This window comes from Anastrepha obliqua, chromosome 5 (assembly GCF_027943255.1).
Source record: "Anastrepha obliqua isolate idAnaObli1 chromosome 5, idAnaObli1_1.0, whole genome shotgun sequence".
Lineage (NCBI taxonomy): Eukaryota > Metazoa > Arthropoda > Insecta > Diptera > Tephritidae > Anastrepha > Anastrepha obliqua.
In genome coordinates this window covers 24,254,575-24,275,781 of record NC_072896.1, presented here as the reverse complement: position 1 = coordinate 24,275,781, position 21,207 = coordinate 24,254,575, and the positions used below count along the sequence as shown (strand labels likewise).

Below are 21,207 nucleotides of genomic sequence, written 5' to 3'. Positions count from 1 at the left end.
CTCTACCAGTGGCAATATATGGATGTGAAACGTAGACACTGAAAGCAGATAAAATTACACAATTAAGTATATTGAATAGAGGAATGCTGAGAAGGATACTGGAGGAATTCCTACAAGGTGAAAACGTCGTGCGGCTTGTTAATCGCCGCGCATCCGATGGCTAGGACAAGTTTGCAGAAGACTAGATGAAAAAATATCTTGCAAAGTTTTCGACGCACGCATGTATGGTGTAAAGCGAAGAGGGCGTCTGCGAAAAAGATGGTTAGACGACAATGTTTATGGACGATCTAAAAAACATAGGGGCGATCAATTACCGTAGTAGGGCTGTGGACCGAAATATATATATATTTTCCCGTGGTTCCTAGGTGGAACAAAGGGCCTCAATGAACAAGTTAAAGTTAAATCTATTAGAAGCTAGGAATTTTATTTGCCGCCAGGAGCGGCCTGCTTGTTGCACTTCTGTTTCTACTAGTCGCCTCCACGTGTTAGATGGTCTGCCAGGTCTGCGGCTGCCTTGGGGGTTCCAATCCAGGGCTGCTCTAGTGATATCACCATATGGCTTTCGAAGTGTGTGACCGATCCATTTCCATTTGCGGCGTCGAATTTCGAGATAGACTGGTATCTGTTTCGATATAGTCCACAGATCGGAGTTTGATATGACGTTAGGCCAAAAAATGCGCGTGATCTTGCGAAGGCTGCGGTTGATGAATACTTGCATTGCTTGTATGTCACGTGTTGGCGCGTTCAAGAGGACAGATTTCACATTGGACTCGAAGATTCTCAGTTTCGTGCGCCTCGTTATATGCGTTGCTCTCCAAACTTTATCAAGCATGCCAAACACTACGCGAGCTTTCGATATCCGGTTACGTATGTCAGCCGCTGAACCGCCGTTTTTATTTATTACACTGCCTAGGTAGCAGAATTCATCTACAGCTTCGATGTTAGTGCCGCGTATCTGAAAGATATGTGAATCGGTGGTGTTGATGCGCATTATCTTTGTCTTCGCAATGTTTATTTTCAGTCCAGCCCTCGCTGCGAGTTCGCTCACCGCCTCTATTTTTGCTTGCATATGTGAGTGTTTGTGTGATAGCAGGCAAATATCGTCAGCGTAGTCTAAGTCCTCAAGGTTGCCGCTCAGGCCCCAGGAAATGCCTCTGCTCGCCGCTGAGGCTTGTCGCATCACTAAGTCCAGTACCAGATTAAATAAGAGCGGAGATAGCACGATGCAGGATGCCCTCATGTCTCACACGGCAGCTTGCTTCACTGTACAGTTCTTTGACAAGTGAAATGATTTTTTCAGGTACTCCTTTGCAGTAAAGTGCTCCCCAGATTGCCTCGTGGTTAAGAGTATCAAAAGCTTTTTCAAAGTCGATGAAGCAGAGATAAAGTGGCGAACGCCACTCGACCGATTGCTCGACAATCACTCTCAGGGTGTTGATTTGATCGACGCAAGAACAGCGTGGTCGGAATCCCGCTTGTTCATTCCGTAGGCCACTTTGCAGTGCGTCGGAGAGCCTTTTATTAATTATATGCGCTATTACTTTATTGACCATGCTTAATAGTGTTATGCCTCTCCAATTCTTGCAATCGGATAAATCGCCCTTTTTCGGTATGAGCGTGATGACACCCTCCTTAATGTCATTCGGGATCTTCCCGGACATCCAAATGTTTTGCAGTAGAGGGAGTAGCCTCCGAGCGCTCACCTGGGGGTCAGCCTTAAGTAGTTCAGGATTGATGTTGTCTGGTCCTGGCGCTTTATTGGCCTTTAGGGCTTTAATTGAGTTCATAACTTCGATCTCATCAGGCAAGGTGGTGGAGATATCGCATCTTACCAAGTGACGTGGACATTCACATGGCTGTATTGCTACGGATGGTGTTGGCGCAAGGAGCTTCTCGTAGTATTTTTCCCAAATGCGTACTTGTTTAGTTTTGGACGTCGTCATTTCGCCATGCTCATCCTTAAGCGGCTTACTGGACTTCTGTGACTTGTTGGTTAAATTGCGTATGGCGAGGAAAAGATCACGGGTGCGATGCGTCTCCGCCGCGGACTGCGCGTTGCTGGCTATGTTGTCGTTCCAGATCCTTTTGTCCGTTCTTGCACTTTTCTTAACCTGCTTGTCCATGTCGCTGTATCGCTGCTGCAGGACTGTCTTAGATAGCCTTGTGGACCGAAATGCATGGAGAAAAATTGTGGAGGAAGCTAAGGCTCACACCGAGCTGTAGTGCCAGGCATGATGATGACGATGATTCTTAAAACTCTTGACCCAACCTACCTCGTGGGGCAGAGAAAAACTGAAGTTGACATTTTTATTGAGTTTACAACAGTTTATGGTGATAGAAGACCAACATACTAGCAAAAAGAGTATGCCTGCTGCACGACACTGCCAATTCTCATACGGCCAACGACATGAAGCAACTCGTAGACTTCTTGGATGGGGTGTTTGAACTACTCCCGGCTTTTGCCTGACCAGACGCCTTCAGATTACCATTTGCTCACTTGAAAATACAGAGGAGGTGAAGAAGGCGAAGTAGTTGGCGTGAGACTTCTTCGAGGCAGGCATCTAAAGATATACAGGGCCCGCCATCTATCGTTACGGATTTGAACTAGGTATTATTTGAAGAATGGTAACACTTAGCTGTCATCTGATTTGACGGAAAATTAGTTTTATTCTTCCGCTGAACGAAAATGGTTGTGTATACGCTTCATGGGCTTGGGATCGACTTGAAGAAGATTAAGACTTTTACCGCAAAATCATCTTTTCGGATGAAGCTCATTTCCATCTCGGCGGGTATGTGAACAAGCAAAATTGCCGCATTTGGGGCTCAGAAAACGCGCACGCACTCGAAGAAAAGCCGATGCATTCACAACGAGTCACTGTTTGGTGCGGATTTTGATCGAGAGGCATCATTGGTCCATTTTTCTTCGAAAATGAGCGAGGAGTGACCGTAACCGTCAATGGAGAGCGTTTCCGGGCCATGTTGAACGAATTTTTGTTCCGAGAAATTGAAGAGGAGGATATTGGTGGCATTTGGTTCCAACAAGATGGCGCTACTTGCCACACAGCGAATGCTACGATCAATCTTTTGCGCACTGTCTTCGAAGATCGCATTATCAGCCGAAATTCTGATATCGTTTGGTCGCCTCGGAGCTGCGATTTGACGCCATTGGATTATTATCTTCGGGGTGCCGTCAAAGACCAGTGTTATGCCAACAAACCAGCAACAATTGATGTACTGAAGACCAACATACGCGATGTCATAGCTGAAATACAGCCGCATACAATCGAAAATGTGTTGAAAAATTGGACCGATCGTATGGGATGGTACAAGGCTAGCCAAAGCAGCCATATGAATGAAGTTGTGTTCCATCATTAACCGGAAGGATTGTACTTCAAAATAAAAAAAAACAGTTTGGAAAAATATTGAGTAGTTTCTTTTTTATAGCATTTTTAATTTCGTAAAGTTATGTGGCGGACCCTTTGTATTTCCACTCACCACCGGCATCGAAATGGATGAGAACTATGGATGACGGGTTAAAAAAAGTTAAAATACTTATATACAATAAGATTAAATGAGAGATCTTTTCAAAAGCTTTCGAGATACAGTAACAGTGGAACGCCCAACAACAAAACCATGTTGGAGTGACTCAACAATGCTCTTGCCAACAAAATAAAGTTTATCTTTACCAACTTCTTGGAAAAACTTAGAGCAGGCAGTCAGCTTAGTAACAGGTCTATAGTTAGCAACATCCTTCCCATTGCTATTATAGATTTGAGAACTGTAATGACAAAGTGAAGATAAGACACAGAGGAGCACACAAAGATAAGCTGCAATGTTCCATAGCATAAGGAACGTGACCATGAATGACTGTCTTATTTTAGTTAAGGTTTTAACCTAGCGGCCGCCGTAGCTGAATGGGTTGGTGCGTGACTACCCTTCGGAATTCACAGAGAGAACGTAGGTTCGAATCTCGGTGAAAGACCAAAAATGAAGAAAAAAAATTGTTTGATAGCGGCCGCCCCTCAGCAGGCAGTGACAAGCCTCCGAGTGTATTTCTGCCATGAAAAACCTCCTCATAAAAAATATCTGCCGTTCGGAGACAGCTTAAAATTGTTTAATACGTCCCCCATTTGTGGAACAACATCAAGACGCACGCCACAAATAGGAGGAGGAGATCGGCTAAACACCCAAAAAGGGTGTACGCACCAATTAAATTTTAACCCGGACATAACATTACTGGCATCCAATCGTATGATTGAAAGAATACCAAAATTATGCAGTCAGATAAACTGGAGTAATTTCGAGAATTTTACCCACTTTCAAAGTTAAATTTGAAGAAATCAGAAAAGTATTACACTGGTCCAAAAAATCTCCCGGATTATTGGTTAAAATTTTGCCGTAAATTATTCATAAAATAGTTCACATACAATAATCATTTACATGCGACGAAACATCAGTTCGGGATCCATTAATTTGTTTCCCGACCATTTCTAACTTTAAACCTTATTTCTACCAATATACAGTCACTTATACCTAATTTGATACATATATGACTTTTTGTAGTGTTCTCTATTTAACAATATTTTGCGAAAATGGAGAAACAGCCTATGCAGACAGCTTATTTATTATCTTTTGTCTCATTTCTCAACATAAAAAAAGAGTCCACTCATATCATTGCAATGCAAACAAAAACAAAAACATACAGAGATTCACGGCCGCTGCCTAAATGATACAGTATTTCATGTCTTAAAAGTTTAATCATAAATAAACAATTCTTGGATTAAAAATTAGTTGTTCATCACTTTTATTAATCTATACTAATATTATAAAGAGGAAAACTTTGTTTGTTTGTTTGTTTGTTTGTTTGTTTGTTTGTTTGGTTGTAATGAATAGGCTCAAAAACTACTGGACCGATTTTAAAAATTCTTCCACCATTCGAAAGTTACATCATCCACGAGTAACATGGATTATATTTTATTTTGGAAATAGGGCTCGAGATATAGGTCAAAACGTGGACCCGAGTAACCTTCGGATGTGTATGTACAATATGGGTATCAAATGGAAGCTCTTGGTGAATGCTTTAGTTAAGAGTATTTCCATCCGCTCCGTGACTAGGGTCTCGAGATAGAGACCAAAACGTGGACCCTAGAATGTGTTTGTACAATATCGGTATCAAATGAAAGCTGTTGATAAGTGCTTTAATACGGAGTAATTTTCATACCTATTGATGACTAGGGTCTCGAAATATATGCCAAAACGTGGACCCGCCGTGTCTTTGAACCGAATTAAACCAAACTTACACACATTGTTAAGTAGGTATTGAAGATGATTTCCGTATAGTTTGAATACCTATTGGTAGATAGGGTCTCGAGATATAGGTCAAAACGTGGACCCGGGTAACCTTCGGACGTGTATGTACAATATGGGTAGCAAATGAAAGCTGTTGGTGAATGCCTTATTACAGAGTATCCGTGACTGGGGGTCTCGAGATATAGGTCAAAACGTGGACCCGGGTAACCTTTGGTTGTGTATGTACAATATGGGTATCAAATGAAAGCTGTTGATAAGTGCTTTAATACGGGGTAATTTTCATACCTATTGATGACCAGGGTCTGGAAATATATGCCAAAACGTGGACCCGCCGTGTCTTTGAACCGAATTAAACCAAACTTACACACATTGTTAAGTAGGTATTGAAGATGATTTCCGTATAGTTTGAATACCTATTGGTAGATAGGGTCTCGAGATATAGGTCAAAACGTGGACCCGGGTAACCTTTGGTTGTGTATGTACAATATGGGTATCAAATGAAAGCTGTTGATAAGTGCTTTAATACGGGGTAATTTTCATACCTATTGATGACTAGGGTCTCGAAATATATGCCAAAACGTGGACCCGCCGTGTCTTTGCACCGAATTAAACCAAACTTACGCACATTGTTAAGTAAGTATTGAAAATGGGTTTCGTAAAGTTTGGTTGTAATTCGAAGCACTGGCAACGGGTACAGCGTTCTTTTGAACCAGCCATAATGTCGCTTACTTTTTTAACGCTTGGGGCGGAACTGAACTGTCAAATTGACAGTGTGAGTTACAATGTGTCAATATTTCTTTCTGATTTGGATGCCATAAGGAAAAAACGTAAGTGCAACATGTAAAAATTGTTTGTGAATTTTTTTGGAGTGGATTTTGGAACAGTGAATAATTTCTTACGAAATTTGAGAATTTAATGTGAAATCCGAATGAAATTATGTGTTCGTGGAAAAAAAAATGTTTTTCGTTTTTTTTTTTTTGATAAATATGAATGGATAATGGTTAAAAAAGCTCCAATGCTTAATAAAACATATAAATTGAAACGAAAAATTCATGGATGATCAGGAAAAAAGACGATTGTTTCTTAGTTATTCATATGCGTTGATTTGAAATTTAAAAACAATCTTTTGTCCTGATTTTCAATTTATATTTTATATTTACTCAAAAACCAATAGAAAAACAAACAATATTGTTTATGCCAAACCGCTTGAATAAAGAATAAAGAAATAAACAATATGAAATTCATATATGTATTTTCTGTTGTAAACCATATCTATTCTATTTTAGTGTGCCCAGCGAAGGGGGCGAAGGGGGCGAAGGGGGTTTGCTAGTTATTAATATATGAACTGGTACCAGCGGCAAATATGTTTTGGCAAATATGTTTTTTATATTCGCGCAACATTCGTTCACATTTTCTAGCAACATTATTAGCCAAGACTTACTCCAGCTTGGCAACCTGAATTCATTTACCGCCAGATGTCGCCTAAAAAGCAACAAGTGCAAACTTCAAAAAATAAAAAATAAAATAATTTTCAGAAAAATAAATTCCAAATTAAAAATAGTACAATTCGGAAAAAACAGAAACAAAAAAAATAAAAAATAAAGGAGAAATTTTTAAAAAAGGTATCGAAGCACCGCAAAGTTATTAAAGCATACACAGCCGCCGGTTACAAGGCAATTTTGGCGTTTGCAATTGCATAGAATATAGGAAATATAATTAACTGAAACAGCTGATCAGTGGCTGTTTTTTGCTTTTGTAATTTGCCTATCTGTAGCAAATAAACAAAGTAAATTGGTTAGGTAAAAGTCCAATAGCTCTCATTAGAGGCTCGTTATTACTAATATTACTCCTTTGCTGATAACAAACTGACAAACATATACAAAAAATGTGAAAAAAGCGTTTTAGGTAACTGAAAGAGATGATATGCAGTTGCCCGAACAAGTTTCGTTTCTGCTTAAAGTCGTGTTTGCATTGTGACGGGAAGCGTTTGCCAGTAGCTCAGCTGGCGTTGTCGCCAACAAACTAGTTTATAACATTTGACTACGTGGATCGGTACTTTCATGAGTTTACTTATCAAAGTACATTTGACTATTTGAAGTGCATATAGTTCAGGCAATTTACAAATATTTTCGTGGATAATCGCAACGCTAATCTATCCCAGTACACCTGTGATTATGCACAAAAAGCAAAGGTTATTATTGAATTACTGGTGCAAAATTAAATCGAAACTGATTGTCGCTTTCAATTTATTGTACAAATCTGCACATATCATTGAACCAAAAAACTATTTGTTTGTTTTTATATTTCGATACTTAAGATTTATATTGTATTTGCAGCTTCATAAGCAATACGAACTTGGCCCAAAAAGATACTACCGATCAAAGTCACAAAATGCAGTTTATCACGCGACGGTTGGTTATGAATCTTGTAAGTAGACGCTAATATTATTTGTTAAAACAACACCAAAGTATCTTAAATATTTCTCAATGCAGAACAAAACCGCTTTGCAGTCATCTTTGAAGACATCGCTACCCGGCGCTGCAGCTGCAGCGCAAAAGCTTAATGCCGATAGCCGTTTTTATTCCATATCTGAAGGTCCACAAAAGCAAAATCTTCTACGTTATCCAGCATTTCCACTAAAAGAAACTTTGGAAAAGTTTTTAAAAACCATTGAACCGTTGGTCAGTGGATGTGACTTGGTTGAAACTAAACAAGCCATCAAAAAGTTCGAAGCAGGTGAGGGTGCAGAATTACAAAAACTCTTAGAAAAGGCGGCGAAATGCGAAGCAAATTGGTTGGCTAAACGCTGGTTGCGCACGGCTTATCTGCAATACCGCGCACCCGTTACCGTGTTTGTTAGCCCAGGCATGACATTTCCACCTCAACGCTTCGATAATGACGATGCCTATTTAGATTATGCCGCCAAAGTGGTATACTCTCTGGCGCGCTATAAACAAATTATCGATGCTGGTGAAATCCCCATCGTGAAAATGGGTCAGTATGAGCTGGATAACTCGCAATTTAGCAAAGTGTATGGCACATGTCGCATACCAAAGCAAGGCGAAGATGCTTTAGAGTACAATCCGAAGTCACTGCATGTTGTAGTGCTGTACAAAAATCATGTATGTTTGTAACTGTTAATGCTTGCAATTATTTTCATTTTAATTATTTTCAATACGTTGCAGTTTTACAAATTACAAATCTACAATAATAACGGTGTGGCATTGCATCCGGATATATTGGTTAACCAATTTAAAAAGATAATGAAAACAGAAACTAAGAAGGGTGTCGAATTTGGCATATTAACAACCGATACGCGTGACAATTGGGCGCACGCTTACGAAGAGCTGCTGAATATCGATGGTAATAAAGAGCTTGTGAAAACTATACAAAGTGCCTTGTTTACAGTATCTTTGGATGAGTGCTTCGATGTTAAAGATGATCAGTTTTTCAATCAGCTTAGTGGCCAACTAATTCATGGCGGTGGAGCGCATTTAAATAGTGCCAATCGTTGGATGGACAAAACAATTCAAGTGAGTGTATGTGTATAATGCGAGAAGATTTATTCTTATTTTTGTTATTTTCTATCCACGTATTTAGTTGATTCTAAATCGTAATGGAATGAGTGGTTTTTGCTATGAACACTCTCCGGCTGAGGGACAACCAATTGCCAACATCACCGACTATGTGTCCAAAAATTTGTACGTATTCAATTATAATTTCAATAATCATTATTTGCAAGTGATCGAACGAGAAGTGGGAAGTGGCGAAAAAAATTTAAAATTTAATTTAATTTAAAAGAAAAAAGTTCATTAAAATGGCAGTTATGTAATTGATTAACACATTGACTGCCACGTCGACCATATATGTCCGACACGACTATTATTCTCTCTCGCCATGTCACACAGCAACGATTGACGATAAATATGATTTATTGCAATAATAAAATATATGGCTTCCCATGAAATTTCTGTTATAGTGGCTTCGGCGCATCTAAAAAAAAAAATTTCTTTTTCGACATTCCATAACACAAATATTATCAACCAATATAACGCGATCAAGTCTTCTTGTTTACTGAGCATGTAATAAACTTTGACTTGTTTCTGTTTGCAAAAATAACGGATTCAAACGTCAAAATACATTGTCGTCATATAACGTTGTTTGGTGTTTGTTTTGTTTTTGCAAAACGAAGTAGAGCTTGTATGACGACGATGTATTTTGATGTTTAGCCAATGTTTTTGTCGTGCATATATGTATGTCCGCCATGGCCCTGAGTTAAAAAAAGTCGGTAGGCGCCACGTCGAACATATGTGTGTGACATACTGATTAATTAAAAACTGCCTGTTTCTAAGTAGAAAATATTACCAGCACTACCCTAAATTCCAATTTTGACGTCTCTGATGAGATTTAAAAAAAAAATGCTGTGGCCCAGAGCATCTTATTTGCTGAAAGTGCCTTGGCAGTCAATGTGTTAAAAAAGCTTCCAACTTCCACAAGCTTCTATTTAAGCCATAAACATTTTAAATTTTCGAATTTAAAAATTTTCTGATTGCGAATTTGTAATTTTCTCTAAAGGTAGCCAGTTTCTGTACAAATATGAAAGTATATATTTTAGAGATTATAACTCAGAGTTATTAATTAGTTTATTAAATCATTTAATTTATTAAAAGTCAAAATTTGTCGGCTAACTAACTTCCGATGTCTCGAGTTCGTCCAAACAATCCGCTTGCTTGGTGTTGGAAAACCTCAATGTCAACACTTGATGAAGCACCGACATTGACATGGCTGTACTGTACGACATTCATCAGGAGACATTTACGATTTTATTAAGGGGTTATACGCAGTTATGAAGCAAATAAAAGACGGGTTGTCAAGGATTTATCCTGAAGAAACTTTAGAATATTTTAATTTGAAAATTTTTGGCGGTTATAAAATCATCCTTCAAGAACGTAACAAAATTTTTTATTTATGAAAATGTTGATTATAGAGCGCGCTGCAGGCGATTTCTGGAACCTCCTTTAAAAAAAGACGATTTGTACATCGTAACTCAGGATTGGATTATCTGAAATCAAAAAACCAAACAAATTTTGTTAATAATATTAGATTATCTAGTAATTAATCGTTCGGCTAATCAAAATAGTGAATTTTCACAAAATGGCAGCTTTTAAAAGAAATGATTTCGATTTTTACGTTAAAATTTGTCCGTAAATTGATTATAAAATGGAAAATAAGTATCAGATTTACAAAAGGAACGATTAATTACTAGAAAATGTATCTTTAAAGATTGAGTTAAAACGGTTGACCGATCAAACAAGCCGTTTTCAAGATATCGTGTACACCGACTTGAAAAATGCCGTTTTGAAAAAAAACACGTTTAAAGTTTCAATACCTACCTTAAAACGTGCCGAGGCATCTCTACATATCTAGGTATAACTCCGAAAGTATTGCTTAGATCTACTTCAAATTTCGTGCGTATACTTTTGAATATATGTACATTACAAAAATGCAATAAAAAAATCGATTTTTTTGAAAGTCATAACTCCGTATAACCCCTTAAGGGGGTCTTCTGGTCTCGAGGCCCTGAAATGAAGGGTTTTTTTGGGGACTGATTGTGACAAATCCTGTGAATATTTAAAAAAAAAATTTTTTTTTATTTTAAAGGTCCATGTCTTGGCTTTTAAAAAATGGTTTTGACTTTGAAAAAAATTAACACCCGCGACCTTGAAATGGCGCTGAAGACGTCCACCTCCAAACGAAACAGGTCTCCATTTTGGTCACGGTTTTTCCACCTGGGTAATCAGAAAGCAAAAATTAGATATGCGTTGTCTTCAGAGTTGCCCTGGTTAAGTTTTCCCATGACAGATTTTTTTTTTTAATTTTTTTCAAAAGTTATGCAACAATTTGCAAAAAAAATTTTTTTTTGCTCATTTTTTGAACTTTAAAAGGTTATAAAAATGGAATGAAAAAAAATTTCAAAAATCGTACACGGGGAAACTTAGCGGTAAGTTTTCCGAACCTTTTAAGACCAAAACCATTGAAATCGGAGTATAACTACTATGAAAAGTGTGACCAAAATGCTTAAAAAACACGATTTTCGGGGAAACGCGTTTAAAGATAAAGTTTATGATAAAACGGCCGGAGGAGGGTACACTTCGGTGCCCAGAAAAATGTGAAAAAATGCGATTTTCAAAAAATCCTTTCTGTGGCGTATTCTCGCATACACATACAACAAAATTATGCAAAAAAAAAATCGATTTTTTTTTCGCTGGAGACCAGAAGACCCCCTTAAGCTTCCGACCCCCGAATGCTGTCCGCCGGAGTCCAACCACCACCCATAGCAGATGTAGAGCTCCAGCTACCCCGAGAGACCTGCGTAACTTTAGCACAATTACGTTCTGGACACTATAGCAGGTGGAACTCCTACCTATCCTGAATTGACCCCGACATACTAAACATATGCATCATCAAACCCACCCATCTAACACCCTTCTCCCTCTGGACCAAACCTGTGGAAACAGCAAGTTTCCTGGGCCTACCATTAGATGAGCTAGATGAAGACGACCGGTAATGTACATTGCACAGGCGGGGCTTAGTGTTCTGCTACTACAACAACAACAACAGGCCCTGTGGTCTACGGCGGGGACTACACCGCACTGCAGGGTTAATAGAAAGGCTATAGTGCAATCCCCAAATGCATTTGATGCAATAACAACCACCACCACTCAGAAAGGCCATCATTTCAGACAATATAATTGTGTGTTTGGCCCCCCTTTATTAGGGGTTTGAGCAACCTTCTCCTCCTATTTGTGGTGCGCGTCTTGATCCTTTTCCACAAAATGAAGGAACTTACAGTTTTATGCCACAGAGGATTTTTTATGAGGAGCCTTTTTCATGACAGAAATACACTCGAAGATTTTGCAATTGCCTATCGAGTGACAAATCTCTTGTGTTAATTGCATGGTTTACCTAAAGAAAACTTATCTCCACGATAAACTTTTTACGAAATAGACGAAGAAATTCGCACTAGCGTTTGGTGTTCAGAGTTGGCTGAAGTGAGTAAGTGAAGCGAATTACGAATATACGTTACCGAAACGACCCGGATTTATATTCGCCCAAGGACTGTCACTCCAGCAGCATTCCCCGTCGATATAGGTATGGGGAATGTTTATGCTTCTACAACAACAACAAGAAAACTGCGTATACCCAGTTTTTTTATTTTTATTTTTATTGTTTTTTATTTTTATTTTTTTCATTAGTCGCCGTAACTTGAACTCGTATATTTACAATTTTTATTTTATTTAAAAACACTACATCTATTAAATATCTAAAATGTATAAGTACTTATTTACAGATACAACGATAAACACTATGAACAGAGCGCCCGCGATAACTATCCTTGCGCCGCAAAGCTTCAATTAAAAACCAACAATACTCTAAATCGTTACATTGAAAAATCTAAGAAGAATCTAAATGCGTTGGCCGAAAATTTGCACGTAAATGTTTTGCATTTCCAGGACTATGGCAAAGGTTTTTTAAAGAAGCAGAAACTTAGTCCGGACAGCTATATACAAATGGCACTACAATACGCCTACTACAAGTAATTCACACAACTAATGCCTTATCACAGTTAAATTCTCTAATGCTAACTCTTCTCCTCATTTAGATTGCACAAAGCGCCAGCCGCTCAGTATGAGTCCGCTCATTTGCGTATTTATATAAACGGACGAACGGAAACCATACGCTCGTGTTCCAATGAATCGATCGCTTTCGCCAAGGCAATGTTGGACGATAACGTAGATCCGCCGAAACGTGTCGAATTACTGCGTAAGGCCATCGACAGTCATCGAGCTTACACGACAATGGCACTGCAAGGCAAAGGTGTTGATCGCCATTTGTTGGGCCTAAAAGTCATGGCTGTTGAGAATAAAAAACCAATACCGGCATTCTTTAACTCGCCTGGCTATTTGAAAAGCTTAATCTTCCGTGTGTCCACATCGCAAGTGGCCACACCTAATCTAGGATTCATGGTGTATGGTCCAGCTGTGGACGATGGTTATGCATGTTGTTATAACCCGCGCGAAAATGATATGATTTTAGCATGCACCTGCTGGCGAAATAATGACACCACGGATGTAGATAAGTTTGCGTGTACATTGAGCGAATCATTGCTTGAAATGCAAACACTTTTGAGTAGCGCTGGACAAAAACCAGCCGCCAAATTGTAAACTATAAAGACACAAAATCCTAATTAAAAGATTTGTAAAATTCTAAGTTATTTTGTTATACAAAATTTAAGTGCCTTCAAATTTTTGTACACATATTTTTTTTTTTATTTTAACAGAATTACAGGTAATAAAAATTGATTGTGCAAACACAACTGGACTGATGTGCTTATAATCTTCACACTTAAATTGTGAGGAAACAGTTTTAATATGGCAATGAATTACAATTCGACAATTTTTTTATAGGTACATATTTGTGGTATTCTCAAAGGTGTCGTAAGTGGCGTATAGTTGTATGTCATAAAGTAACGAGGTTCGCAAGGTGGCGCACAAGTCATATAAGGAATTTTCACAGTTACTGACATTTATTGAACTGCTAAAAACCAAGACGCATTTATTAGAGGTGGTGGCACTAGACCAACAACAATGTTTTGTACGTTTGATTGTCACGGCAAAGTATTGGAAAAGTAGAAAACAAAGAATTATTTCGCCTTGTTTTATTCTGTGCTGACAGCCACACGGACACACCGGAAGAAAAAAAAAACAAATCAGCTGATTTTCCAACACCACCTTTAACAGATTCGGCTTGCTAAAAACTCGACAGCATATGACAATACGACACTTATGACAACTTCTGAACGTTCCCAAGGCAGTCGGTTCTGCGAAACCGGAACGACCCGGATTTATATTCGGCCCGGGAATGTCACTTCAGCAGCGCTCCCCCTATATATGTATGGGGAATATTTATGCGTATAGCAATTTGGTAAGATTATTTCAAACTTTTCTGAAAAAATAAAAATAAAAAAAATTTTAACAACACACCTAAAAAATATAGATCAAGTTATATAAGTCACTAGCAAACCCGGCCCCCTTCGCTGCGCACACTAAAATAGAATAGATATGGTTTAGAACAGAAAATATATGATTTTCATATTATTTATTTCTTTATTCTTTATTCAAGCGCTTTGGCATAAACAATATTTTTTGTTTTTCTATTTGTTTTTGAGTAAATAAAAATATAAATTGAAAATCAGGAAAAAAGAAGATTGTTTTTAAATTTCAAATCAACGCATATGAATAACTAAGAAACAATTGTCTTTTTTCCTGATCATCCATGAATTTTTCGTTTCAATTTTTCAAACTTTTTCAACCATTATCCATTTATATTTTTCAAAAAAAAAAACGAAAAAAAATTTTTTTTCCACGAACACATAATTTCATTCGGATTTCACATTAAATTCTCAAATTTCGTAAGAAATTATTCACTGTTCCAAAATCCACTCCAAAAAAATTCACAAACAATTTTTACATGTTGCACTTACGTTTTTTCCTTATGGCATCCAAATCAGAAAGAAATATTGACACATTGTAACTCACACTGTCAATTTGACAGTTCAGTTCCGCCCCAAGCGTTAAAAAAGTAAGCGACATTATGGCTGGAAACCCCATTTTCAATACTTACTTAACAATGTGCGTAAGTTTGGTTTAATTCGGTGCAAAGACACGGCGGGTCCACGTTTTGGCATATATTTCGAGACCCTAGTCATCAATAGGTATGAAAATTAACCCGTATTAAAGCACTTATCAACAGCTTTCATTTGATATCCATATTGTACAAACACATTCTAGGGTCCACGTTTTGGTCTCTATCTCGAGACCCTAGTCACGGAGCGGCATGAAAAATACTCTGGACTAAAGCATTCACCAACAGCTTCCATTTGATACCCATATTGTACATACACATCCGAAGGTTACCCGGGTCCACGTTTTGACCTATATCTCGAGACCCTATCTACCAATAGGTATCCAAACTATACGGAAACCATCTTCAATACCTCCTCAACAATGTGTGTAAGTTTGGTTTAATTCGGTGCAAAGACACGGCGGGTCCACGTTTTGGCATATATTTCCAGACCCTAGTCATCAATAGGTATGAAAATTACCCCGTATTAAAGCACTTATCAACAGCTTTCATTTGATACCCATATTGTACATACACAACCAAAGGTTACCTGGGTCCATGTTTTGACCTATATCTCGAGACCCTAGTCACGGAGCGGCATGAAAAATACTCTGTACTAAAGCATTCACCAAAAGCTTCAATTTGATATCCATATTGTACAAACACATTCTAGGGTCCACGTTTTGGTCTCTATCTCGAGACCCCAGTCACGGAGCGGCATGAAAAACATAAACACGAATAAAATTCGTTCCCACGACAGTCGGTTCTACGTAACCAGAACCACCCGCATTTATATCCGACCAAGGACTGTCACTTCAGCAGCATTCCCCATATATCTAAGGGGAATATTTATGCCGCTAAAACAACAACGAATAAAAATATGCAAATCGAGTCAAAGTTCTAAATGGTTTGATTATAATGGCGAAAGCCGATAGCCCTGGTAGCTAGAGCTTTTATATTAGATATAATTTTAATTATATTTACTAAATAATAGTAATAATAATGGAGAATGTAAGTAAATATATTTTAGATAATGTTTATTTGAAGTCGTATTAAATAGCAATCGGCCAATCATACAAAGTTATGTACGTCTGAGCCACAGCTTCCAGTAACCGTTGCTGCAGTTTCGAAATACAAATCGAAAGCATTGAAGGTATATTTTGTATTTTACGCTTGTACTTCTTGGTTATTAACTAATTTGGCAATATATAATGCATATGTATGCGCTTGCATTGACGGAGAAGAAAAACTGTGATTGCCACAATGCAATTGCTAATGGAATGTTGTCCATCTGATAGCGATTGTGAAATGGAACAAATTATTGTGGACAAAATAAAATAAAGATGAGCTCGTTATTTTGCATTTTATTTGCCTTATTTTTTTCTTTAATACGAGATAGTTCTAGGGGGAAAATATTTAATTTTTATGATTTTTCCAGGCATCAATTCAATCACGTGTACGTAAAACTTGCAAATTGTGACTGGTTTTGCGTTCCAGTACTTTTTTTGATATTTTTCTCTTTGAGAGAGAATTCTGGAAAATTAAGTTACTGAATACATCATAAACCTAATGACTACCGTTAAAATTTTAAAATCAAAACTTATAAAATGTTTAGTCCAGTTATAAAAACGTGGTTTATTACACATTATTTTTTATTCACTTTTTTGTTAGTTACTTTTACTGGCTTTTCAAATACATTCGCAACATATTTAGTCTTGCTTTGTTCCAGTTTTTTCTTCTTCAAATCCATTTCAACTTCCGAAAGGCTTGGTTTGCCAGCACGCTTGCCGAGAAGATTTCGCTTTGGATTTTCTTCATCTTCCTGTTCCTTAACAATTGAAGGTTCTTCATTCACATTCACCGCCGCAGTGCCTAGTGGTTCATCCAATTCCTTTTCGTCCTCTTCCTGCTGCTCCTTAGGCAACGGTATGGTGTTTGAAAACTTTTTAAGTTTTGCCACATAGAAACCATCCATGTTATGCGTATGAGGATAATAACGACGTGTCAAATTGAGACTAGGATGAAATCTGTACTGTCGATACTTTGTGAAACCTTCAACGCCAAAATCTAAACCTGTTGGTACAAGTTTAACATTACGCTTCTGGAGCGCATAATTAATTACCCATTCATTTTCTTCGGGTAGCACCGAACACGTTGAGTACACAATATATCCACCTGTTTTCGATTTAGCATCTACACAGTCAATAGCCGTTAACAACAACTTACGTTGTAGATTATAACAACGCTGTACGTCTATCTCATTTTTTGTTGATTTCACACTTGGATCTTTGGCGACAACCCCGGTACCTGTGCAAGGCGCATCTAAGAGAACGCGATCAAAACCGGTCATTACGTTGCGGAACTTACATCCGTCTTCACAGCTGACGATGGCGTTTATTATTCCCAGACGATGGAAATTGGCTACTACCGCTTTTATGCGTTCTCGATTGGCATCGTTCGCAAAGAGAACACCTGTATTTTTCATAATAGCAGCAATATGCGAACCTTTGCCACCAGGCGCTGTACACATATCTAGAATACGTTCGTTTTCTTGTGGTGCCAATGCCATAACTGGCAACATTGACGAAGCACCTTGTATCATATAATGACCAGCCAAATACTCGGGCGTGGCACCAAGTGGCACTTGCGAATTATAGACGACTAAACCTACTTTAGTCCATTTACCCAAAGGATCTAGATTGACGCCGCGATTAATTAAAGCCGCAGCTAAATCCCGTCGACGAGTTTTCAGTGAATTCGTGCGAATTGTGAGTGGACGAGGAACCTACAATTTAAAAGTTGAGAAATTAATGTATATTAACAAGATACAAAATCTTATATTACGTCACCTCTGATGCTTCCAGATATTCCATGAGCTCAGTAAGTGGAAACATATCAATTAGTTTTCCCATTAGAAAATCATTGTAACTATAGTAGATGCAAAGATCGTGTCGTAGTAGATCCAAGTATTCCGTACGCGATCGGTTTGGTTGACGATATTTATTGAAATCGGATAATACCAACGTAATATCTTTAATACGTTGTTGAACTTCTTGAAGTGTTAGTTCTTTCTGTTCCTCGTCATTTTCTTCCGGGAATTTAAAAACCTCTTGTGAGTCAACGGACATCTGCATTTCTTTCGCTGCCAATTTAGCTTCTTTTGTTTTACGTTTTTTCAGTTTTTTATTTGCCTTTTCAATTGGTAACAGATCATCGTCAACCTCATCAGCATCATCGTCGCTGCCTAATGCGTCCGTACTCTTACTTTCCGCATCAGATACATCGAAATCATCATCTGAATTTGCATCCTCGTCATCACTGTCAGACATATCGGCTAATTTGCCGACTTTCAGATTTCCACTATCTTCACCTTCTTCACCAATTTCAGATGCCTCCTCATTACTTTCCTCATCGTCTTCCTGCTCAGAGTCAACTTCATCCTCTTCTTCTCCTTCGTCTTCATCGGGAATATCCTCTTTAACGAACTTCGCTCCCTTTTTAGATTGTTTTGGTTTCAGCCATTTCTGATTCTCGTCTGTAAACCCTTTGGATTTTGTTTTCTTTTCGCCCTTCTCATTTTTTACTGCCTTTTTTACTCCTTTGACTCCATTAGTGTTTTCAACTACCCATGAACCATTGGTTTGTTTTTCATCAGTGACTTCCTCATCCTTGCTTTCCTTACTATATTTAGGCCTTTGTTGTTTACTATCACTGCCATTACTTTTATTTGCTTTTAGTTCAGCCTTCTGGGGTTTCGCTTTTCGTAATTCTTTTTTCTGTACTCGCTTATTAAGACGTTGCTTTTGACGATGTGATAGTTTCTTATCCTCCTTGTCATCAATAGGAGCTGTAAAAGTAATTTTTTACTAAATCTCGTGTTATTGGTGCGTTGCACACTTCCTTACCGAATGACTTCTTAGGGAATGTCGGTGCCTTTTGTTTCCGTGCTTTACGCCCTGGTCCTTTTTTTGGCTTCTCACTAAAATCTGCTTTACGTCCCATTATGTGTATGTAATATCGTCAAGATATTTATTTATAACCATTAATTTTAAAAATCTTAAAATGAAATGCGAAAATTACCGCGCGTGGTAAATAATAACACGTGGAAGTCAGAGACGAATATTGGACTAATATTTTTGACAGTACGAAATTGTGACAGGGTTGCCTACTCCTTTCTTAACATTTTCTACTAACATACGAATATTACAAGCTCAATTAGTATATACTTAATTTACGTAATTTCCCTTAACGTGATGTTTTAGTGGCGACCTAAGCTTAATTTAACTTAAGAGACGTAAGAAGCCACATATTTTACGACTTACTTAAATTGACTGTTAAAAATAATTGTACGTAGAAATTATTTTTGCAAAGAATTAATTTCACGTGGCATTATAAGAGCCGAGTTTTCAAACATTTGCTCTAGAAGGTATAAAAACAAACATTCACGTGTTGAATAATCGTTGCGAATTTCTTAAGTTAAAATAAATTATGTTAAGTTAGGTCTAGACCAGCTAAGCTTTAACACACAACACCTCCAGCTCAGTGCCCTGGTGTAATAATGAAAATAATTTAGAGGTGTGACCAACATCTGACCGTTAACCGGCACTCAGCGAATTTGAAGGAATCAACTTATGCAAATCAGCTGATTGGCCAAGGCGAATTGAGTGCCGAAAGCGGCACCTTGCAAAACAAATAGACAAACGGAAGAGAAATTCCATGTTAGTAAAATTAAAAGATATATTGAGATTTGTGACATTTAAACTCAACAAACTAATAAATATGAAGTGCCGCGTGCTTAAATTGTGAAAGCACGAATTGCACTTTTACTGCGTTTTTATGTGCATGATGCCAAGGCGAATTGAACACTTAAGGTGGGGTCTTCCCAAAACAGTTACTTTATTTTTCGCGATTTTGATAAGTCTGACGTCAGGTTCCTTACCAATACAAAACAAACGAACAAAGCAAACAAAAGGAAGAGAGCTTGCATGCTTGTGAGAATTTAGTGAATGGCCGTGTTAATTTGTGAAAGCACAAATTAATATAAAACTTACAAATACAGTTTTTTTTGTGTTTTTATGCGGATGACGACATAGCAAGAAAGGGTGTGTATGTATGTAAAGGGTGTTTTTTTTAGAGGTTAGGTTTTCAAGATGAAATAAAACGTATATAATTTAATGTTATGGCCAAGAATTTAGCTTTATTATAAAGATAAGGGTTTGCCATTATGTTTTAAAAATGATTTCGGGCAAGTGGCCGCCGCGGCTGGCTCGAATAAATTCCTGCCGAGAGGCCCAATTTTCGACCACTTTTTGCAGCAATTGGGGCCGTATGTCAGCAATAACGCGCCGAATATTATCTTCCAAGACGTCAATCGTCTCGGGCTTATCTGCGTAGACAAGCGACTTCACATAGCCCCACAAGAAATAGTCCAGCGGTGTTATATCGCACGATCTTGGAGGCCACGCCACAGGTCCACGGCGCGAGATAATGCGCTCACCAAAAGTTTCCTTCAATAAATCGATTGTTGCGTTGGCTGTATGGCATGTAGCGCCGTCTTGTTGGAACCAAAGGTCGTCCACATCAACATCGTCCAATTCAGGCACGAAAAAGTCATTAATCATGGCTCTATAGCGCTCTCCATTGACTGTAACATTATGGCCGGCTTCATTTTTAAAGAAATATGGACCAATGATTCTCTCTGCACAGTGCTCCATAGAGCACACCAAACAGTGACTTTTTGAGGATGTAACGGCGTCTCAGCAATGGCTTGTGGATTATGTTCACTCCAAATGCGACAATTTTGCTTATTGACATACCCATTCAACCAAAAGTGAGCTTCATCGCTGAACAAAATTTTCTTCGATGCGTTGCGCGAACCGAACCATTATTTTCGTAATAAATTTGCACGATTTGCAAACGTTGTTCAGGTGTAAGTCTATTCATTATGAAATGGCAAACCAAACTGAACATAAATCAAGTGACAGCTGTCAAAAAGACCATCTACGAAAAAAGTAGTGCCAACTTGAAAACCTAACCTCTAAAAAAAACACCCTTTACAATTTCTTGTGTTTGGTAGTTCCTACTTATGTAACTCTTTCTCTTAACAAACAAGTAGTCTCCCACTGCGAATTCGGAAGGCGCAACTTTTACTAAACTATTTGCGGATTGTTTTTTTTTTTTTAATTTACTTAACGATAGTTATCCAAACTTAAT

The 21,207-nt window shown here is 38.0% G+C and overlaps 2 protein-coding genes across 4 annotated transcripts; one reads left to right on the top strand and one right to left on the bottom strand.

The window, feature by feature from the left end:
* The first annotated feature begins 6,820 nt into the window (after positions 1-6,820).
* On the top strand, positions 6,821-13,687 carry LOC129248040 (carnitine O-acetyltransferase). Of its 3 annotated transcripts, none has more exons than XM_054887451.1 (7): positions 6,821-6,932; positions 7,647-7,737; positions 7,803-8,432; positions 8,496-8,843; positions 8,911-9,011; positions 12,662-12,907; positions 12,974-13,687. In XM_054887451.1, the coding sequence occupies exons 2-7, from the start codon at positions 7,702-7,704 to the stop codon at positions 13,533-13,535; spliced, it is 1,923 nt and encodes a 640-aa protein (XP_054743426.1). In that variant the 5' UTR covers positions 6,821-6,932; positions 7,647-7,701; the 3' UTR covers positions 13,536-13,687. The 3 variants fall into 3 exon arrangements, with proteins under 3 accessions (XP_054743426.1, XP_054743427.1, XP_054743425.1); XM_054887452.1 differs by lacking the exon at positions 6,821-6,932 and adding an exon at positions 7,079-7,215; XM_054887450.1 differs by lacking the exon at positions 6,821-6,932 and adding an exon at positions 7,238-7,501.
* A 2,915-nt stretch (positions 13,688-16,602) lies between these two features.
* Positions 16,603-19,108, bottom strand: LOC129247987 (uncharacterized). Its single transcript, XM_054887377.1, has 3 exons — positions 18,900-19,108; positions 17,844-18,841; positions 16,603-17,779 (listed from the first exon to the last, which is right to left on the bottom strand). The coding sequence occupies exons 1-3, from the start codon at positions 18,994-18,996 to the stop codon at positions 16,640-16,642; spliced, it is 2,235 nt and encodes a 744-aa protein (XP_054743352.1). The 5' UTR covers positions 18,997-19,108; the 3' UTR covers positions 16,603-16,639.
* Positions 19,109-21,207: the final 2,099 nt, after the last annotated feature.